Source organism: Halyomorpha halys, unplaced genomic scaffold (genome assembly GCF_000696795.3).
Source record: "Halyomorpha halys isolate HHAL.00 unplaced genomic scaffold, Hhal_1.1 Scaffold298.1, whole genome shotgun sequence".
In the NCBI taxonomy this organism is placed as follows: Eukaryota; Metazoa; Arthropoda; class Insecta; order Hemiptera; family Pentatomidae; genus Halyomorpha; species Halyomorpha halys.
In genome coordinates, this window is record NW_027107540.1 from 41,242 (window position 1) to 48,693 (window position 7,452).

The window sequence follows — 7,452 nt, forward strand, 5'->3', positions numbered from 1 at the left end:
AAACAATATATATCAAAACGGATATTTTTATCATAAATGCCACACCACATGCATTATTTATCAGCCAGAACATTTAATGTATTATCTTTATTAAAGATGGATGAATTCAAGAACAAATTAAATTTTTGAACATCTTATTGGCGTTCTTCAGATGTAAAAGATGCAGGTTAGAAACAAATAATTATTTTTTCATAAATGCCACACCCCATACAATATTTGTTAGCACAGATATTTTATTTAATTTTTTCATCGTAAATACCACACCACATACAATATTTATCAAAACAGATATTTTATTTGTTATTTTTTGATCATAAATACCACACCCAGCCAATATTTATCAGCAAGAACATTTAATGTATTACCTTTATTATAAATACCACACCACATCCAATATTTATCGGCACATACATTTATAGACTTGTATTCAATGTCTGACTCGTATTTTCTTTTATTAGTATGATATATGAAATTATCAATTTAATACCAAGAATGAAAGATGGATAAATTGAAGAACAAATTATATTTTTCTACATCTTATTGGTGTTCTTTAGTGGTAAAAGATTCAGGTTAGAATCAAATAATTATTTTTTCTATAAATACTACACCACATACAATATTTATCGGAAGATATATTTTATTTATTTTTTTTATCATAAATGCCACACCTCATCCAATATTTATCAGCACTTATATTTTATGTATTATCTTTATTATAAATACCACACCTTATCCAATATTTATCGGCACATACATTTATAGACTTGTATACAATGTCTGATTCTTATTTTCTTTTATTAGTATGAAATTATCAATTTAATACCTAGAACGAAAGATGGATGAATTCAAGAACAAATTAAATTTTTTTACATCTTATTGGTGCTCTTTGGAGGAATAAGATTCAAGTTAAAAACAAATAATTATTTTTTCTATAAATACCACACCACATATAATATTTGTTAGCACAGATATTTTATTTAATTTTTTCATCGTAAATACCACACCATATACAATATTTATCAAAACAGATATTTTTATCATAAATGCCACACCTCATCCAATAGTGATCGACACAAATATTTTATGTATTATCTTTATTATCTCTTATTTTCTTTTATTATTATGATATTATTAATCTAATACCAAGAATGAAGGATGGTTGAATTCAAGAACAAATTGAATTTTTGAACATCTTATTGGTGTTCTTTAGTGGTAAAAGATTCAGGTTAGAATCAAATAATTATTTTTTTTTATAAATACCACACCACATACAATATTTATCGGCAGATATATTTTATTTATTATTTTTATCATAAATGCCACACCTAATCCAATATTGATTGGCACATACAATTTATTGAATTGTATACAATGTGTGACTCGTATTTTCTTTTATTATTACGATATTACTTTGTTTCTAATATTGTTTCGTAAAATTATCAATCTAATATCTAGAATAAAAGATGTATGAATTCAAGAAAAATTAAATTTTTCTGCTTCTTATTGGTATTCTTTAGAGGTAAAAGATTCAGGTTAGAAACAAATAATTATTTTTTTTTTTGTAAATACCACACCACATACAATACTTATCGGCACAGATATTTTATTTATTATTTTTATTATAAATGCCACACCACATCCAATATTTATCAGCACTAACATTTTATGTATTATCTTTATTATAAATACCACACCTTATCCAATATTTATCGGCATATACATTTATAGACTTGTATACAATGTCTGATTCTTATTTTCTTTTATTAGTATGAAATTATCAATCTAATACCTAGAATGAAAGATGGATGAATTTAAGAACAATTTAAATTTTTCTACATCTTATTGGTGTTCTTTGGAGGTAAAAGATTCAGGTTAGAAACAAATAATTATTTTTTTTATAAATACCACACCACATACAATATTTATCGGCACATTCATTAAATAGACTAGTATACAATGTCTGCCTTTTATTTTCTTTCATTATTATGTATTATTTTGTTTGTTTTGATTTTTAAATTGTTTTGTAAAATTATCGATCTAATACCTAGAATAAAGTTGGAAGAATTCAAGAACAAATTATTTTTTTTCTACAATATCTTATTGGTGTTCTTTACTTGTAAAAACTTCGGGTTAGTTTGAAATAATTTTTTTTTTTTATAAATACTACACCTAATACAATATTTACCGGCATATGCATTTTATAGACTTGTATACAATGTTTGACTCTTATTTTGTATTATTGATGATGTCCTTTGTGGCACTTAATATGTTATAACATTTTTAGCTATGTTATCAATGTATCATAACAATAATATTGTTTAATGTACATAATGAAATAAAAAATTGCAACATACCTAATTCCAGCCTATAATTAATTTTAAATGTAATGAGCATCTAATGGAAAAATATGCTAGAGATAAATAATTTTATGTGTATTTTAATAAAAGTTTCTTAAATAGTATATTTAAAATTCCTTATAATTGTAAGAGAACTGCTATTACACAAGTTATCATACCGTATATAAAATATGAAAAGTAGTAGAATTTTTTGGTACTGAATGTCAGGTTATACTACTGCTTTCTACCATACATCTTATGTAATAAGGTTAAAAATAGTTCATGTGGCAGGCCTTCACTTAATTGTTGTATTTGCCTTGTAATTAAGTTATAAGTTTCTTCCTCATAAGCATGAAAAACTGCAGGGAGGCCTATTTCTATAAATATATCCTTTACTTTTTGAATTTTTTCTGGATCCTTACTTCCATAGCATGACTGCAAAAAAAAAAAAAATAATAAACTAATAACAATCAAAATTTTAAATTTAAGTAAGTAAACATTTTCGGTTAAAGTACAAATAAATATTAGCTCTGATAATCAGAATGTCAAACATACTCTAGTCATTGGCTTATGCAAGAAATAGTACCTATTCCTAACTTCTGAATTACAGATTCTAATGTCATTTTAAATCATAATTATATGAGCATTGACAGACCAAAGAGATCTTACTGATTGGAGAAGATGGTCGGGGGGGTGCAGTCAGCAATGAAACAACATAAATAAACAAAAAATATTTATTTATGCCGACGTTTTGACCTGATTTTCAGGTCTTCATCAGGGCTATAAAAACAAAAAGACAATAACCTTAACTATTTTATATCTACGATCTTTTGACCTTTAGATTTCTGTTTATACAACGTCTTTTGCCTACCTGCACTCTAACGGCTTTTCCTGCAATTTATAACAATGTTCTTTTCTAATTTCTTTTACTAATTCTTTATAGATTATTTCCACTGTACCATTTATTTGTTGCTCACATTTATATTTATATAAATAATAATGTAATCAATCTACTACAGTCTTGTCCATAGTTAGTAATCAACTAATTTATATTTTCATTCCATTATTGTGTTTATTTCCAAATTTTTAGTCTATTATTTATTTTATTTTATATATTTGTATTTATTTATTTTTATTATTATTTTATTTATATATATAGTTTTATCTATTTTATTTTTATTTATGTAATTTTTTTTTCTCTATAAATGATGGTTGTTGTCTTTTTGTTTTTATAGCCCTAATGAAGACCTGAAAATCAGGTCGAAACATCGGCAAATATTTTTTGTTTATTTTATTTATGTTGTTCTTTGCTGACCAGCCCCCCCGACCATCTTCTTCAATCAGTAATCTACGGTCAACTATATACACTCATTAAAGAGATCTTACATTCATGAACTGATTGCATTTTAATTTTTCTGCTAATCTTTTAATTACTGATTGTTACACTAACTATCTCTAATGTTTTATTTGTTTCAATAATGATGATGATGATAAATCTATATTGATTACAATTTAAAAAAAAAAAAACTAAAAAATGGAAAGAGATGAAATAGTGATAACTATTGGGAATCTAATTTATTTCAATGTTTTATGAAGTATCTAGGTTCAAAATAAATATCTAAAAAAAAAATTATAAAAGACAATCACACTTGATTGAGCAAATATTGAAAAAAAAATTAATAAAAAGTAGTGATTCACCAGATTTACGTTAATTTATTGAAATTTCAGATTCCATTGTATGCTACTGATAAAACAGGAGATACCAAAATTAATGTAGTAAGAATATGGTCATTCAAAACATTATAGAACAAACCAGTCAAATTTATTAAAAATTAGAAATCTGTTCAGGTTTAGAACTGAGGGATTCCTACTCCACCAGTTACTTAAATTCAGAACAAGAATATGACATAGAAAAGGTGATCCACACTTGGAAATAGTTTGACTCTGGGAAAAAAATTTCTGTGCTTGGTTATACCGATGATTTGACAAAGTTAAGTGAAGATTGGAAATCTTTGACAAAAATGCAGCAATGATGGATACTAAATGACCAAGAATCAGATCTGAAAATAAATAAAGATAAAAAAGAATACATGACACTAACAGTAGAAACGATTTTAGTGATACAGGTATAAGGCGGGCTAAATTTCAACACAGGGAAATAAAATTTCAAAGGAAGTACAATAAAGGTAAATTTGGAAACTGCTTGTTATTTTTTAGTTGTGAAGTATTCAGTGTTTGGAAACCACACTTGAGGAATCAGAATTAAGTTTTTTATCCTCCTTGATTTAGTACTTGCCATCTAACATTCTTCTCATTAGAACTTATTGTTTGTTCTTCATATTTTTTCATGTTTCAGTTACTTTCTTTACTTTTTTATTAATTTCAACAATATTCCTGTGATTGACTAAGAAAAAACAATTAACAACACCGCAAAATTTGAGATTTTACGTTTCAAAACACATAGAATCCAATAATCAGATAAAAAAAAAAAATACGTCCCCATCAGCCGCCCCCATACGAGGCTCTGAAACTAATAAGTCAATTTATTTTTTTAATTAGTACAAGGTAATAAGTCACCCATCGATAATCCTTAGAACTCTTCATCACTATTCATCTCTTTGTTCCAAAATTACAGACAATTAAATTTTTTATTTGACCATATTTTATCCATTTATGAAGATAAGAAGAGGAAAACCAAAGTGTTTTGGAATTAATTTTATTAGTCATTTGTAAAGTGATCAAATTCCCTATAAAACAAAATAAAAATTGCTGAAATCAGAGCATTATTAGCAAAGATACAGCATTTTGACCTCTTAAAAATACAATCACATTTTTAAAAGTACCTTTTTAAACGTTTTTACAATATCTAGAAAATACACATCTCATGGGACATTCTTAGTCCCTATTTTAGATAATGAAATTGCCAATTAAGATCTTAACAGCACCAATACTAGTATTTTTGTGTAGGACTAATTATCCTGACCAGTTAGGAAACACCAGGACAGACCAGATATTTCAATATTTGTTATTTACAAATATAATAAAATAATTAATTCAATTAACAAACCATCATGTGCTAATTTTTAGAGTTTCAAGTTATACTTCAGTTATTTCCGATTTTTTTTTTTTTTTTTTATGTTTATACTGGTATCAGGGATTAAGGAAAGTAAATTTGGTGGATATGCTTAAATATCAATGTAAAAAGGTATCTTTTTTTAAATAACTTTAAATTTTTAGATTAGATTTATTGTCATCATCCGATATGAAGTTGTCACTGCAAAGTCAAGAGTGATTAGATTGTTTTTAGTTGTTCCTTTAGATAGCTCAAATGAATTTCTTTTAGTTTTGGATCATTGGGAAAACCATATAAAGAAAATAAATAATTCTCTCAAATTTTTTTGTTACTGTTCTCAGTTATTGCATCTATACAGCAAACACACACCCATTTAAAAAATTAATAAGGGCCCAGCCACTGAACATTAATGCATAGGATTATGTCAACCAATTTAATTGACACAAAACATGACATTATTAATTACTTAATACAAAACATGAAATTATTAATTACTTAACACAAAACATGAAATCCCCATTAGGCCTATAACAATTTTGCATGAAAGGTAAAGAATGATTGTGAATGGCAACTAAGGCAGTAAGTGAGATGTTGATAAAATTAGATTTATCATATGATTTAGATACACGATTTAATTAGATATCTTGATAAAATGTAGATGAGTTACTCTATACAAGGGTAATTTCAAAATAGCTTCCATAAATCAATCAAACTTTGAATGCAAGAAATCAAAGCACACCAACATACATCCTTACTTTTCTTAAATAGCTTTACCAACGTTAAAAAAGAAAAGAATTGAAAGCATGATGGCCAAGTACGTTGTGGCAAGAGAGACCAAGCTAGTTGAAAACATTGGGTTCGATTACCATCTAGGTCAGTCAATATTTATTTCATGGTAGCCCCAAGAAATAAATCTTGAAATTACCACCCTGAGGAAGCACAGGACTTCATCGGAAGTTTTAAAACAAAAAGAAAAAAAAGCAATAATAAAATCAAGATTTTTAAATTGGAATAAATGAAACAGCAACCAAACAATAATCTTTGACAGTAGAAAACATCACTGAAAAGGACAGGGAGATAACTTTAAAAAAAAAAAGTATAAGAATAATAGATTAGTTCCAAAACCAACAAAAAAAGGACTAAGGATTATCTTAAGTGATGTGGACGATGATCTCATGATGGGAAATATTTTGGACAATCTCATTAACCATAATCAGGCTCTAACAATGTGATCTTATATTCCTGACGAATAGAAGGAATAATATGATCAATATTGTGATTGAAACTAACTTTAATACTATTTTTTTTACTTTTGCTGGTTAAAGTCTCATTTGGAAAGAAATTTCTGATTCATTTTATTTATTCCAAAACACATAGATTTTTCTCCAAAAATTGTGGGTAATCTTTAACTTTTGATCAGCAATGTATATATACACAAAACATAATAAATTAACATAAATACCTCTAATATTTCTCTCTGGGATGGAGAAGCTCTTTGAAACGCAATAATAGCTAGCCATGTGCATTTTCCTTCCTGAATATCAGTACCCTTCTTTCCTGAAACTTCTTCATCACTAAACACATCAAGATAGTCATCCTGTAAAGAAAATTTCAAAAATTAACCCATAAAATTTGAGGAATAAAGGATATATAGGGTAATAACAATAGGACTAGATTGTCAAATCATAAGAAACCTTATTAGAACATAAGAGACTGGAATGTAAAAGAAAAACCTAAATATGATCTGATAGGATGTTCTAAGCAAATTGAGACAATGCATAAAACTAAACAATTTCACATACCTGAACTTGAAAGTAGTGACCCATTTCAAGTAAAACACTTTTAGCTTGACGATGCAATTCAGTGTTATAAATACCAGCCTGAAAGATAAACAAAAAATATTAAATTTAAATTATTCAGATCAATAACATAGAATAGTCACAATGTAGGAGGATAAAGATTAAAATTGTAAAATAAAAACTCAAAACAATTAAAACTATAAAAATATAATTTCAACCCAACTTATTCGTAAAATTTAATATA

General features: G+C 26.6%; 1 protein-coding gene across 1 annotated transcript in view; it reads right to left on the minus strand.

Moving 5' to 3' along the window:
• Positions 1-2,138: 2,138 nt before the first annotated feature.
• LOC106680900 (farnesyl pyrophosphate synthase) overlaps positions 2,139-7,452 on the minus strand; it is a gene marked incomplete in the record, with an annotated part of 33,461 nt that continues 28,147 nt past the window's right edge. Inside the window, 3 exon segments of the mRNA XM_067045890.1 lie at positions 2,139-2,771; positions 6,872-7,006; positions 7,212-7,289. Coding sequence (XP_066901991.1) covers positions 2,571-2,771; positions 6,872-7,006; positions 7,212-7,289 — 414 coding nt within the window.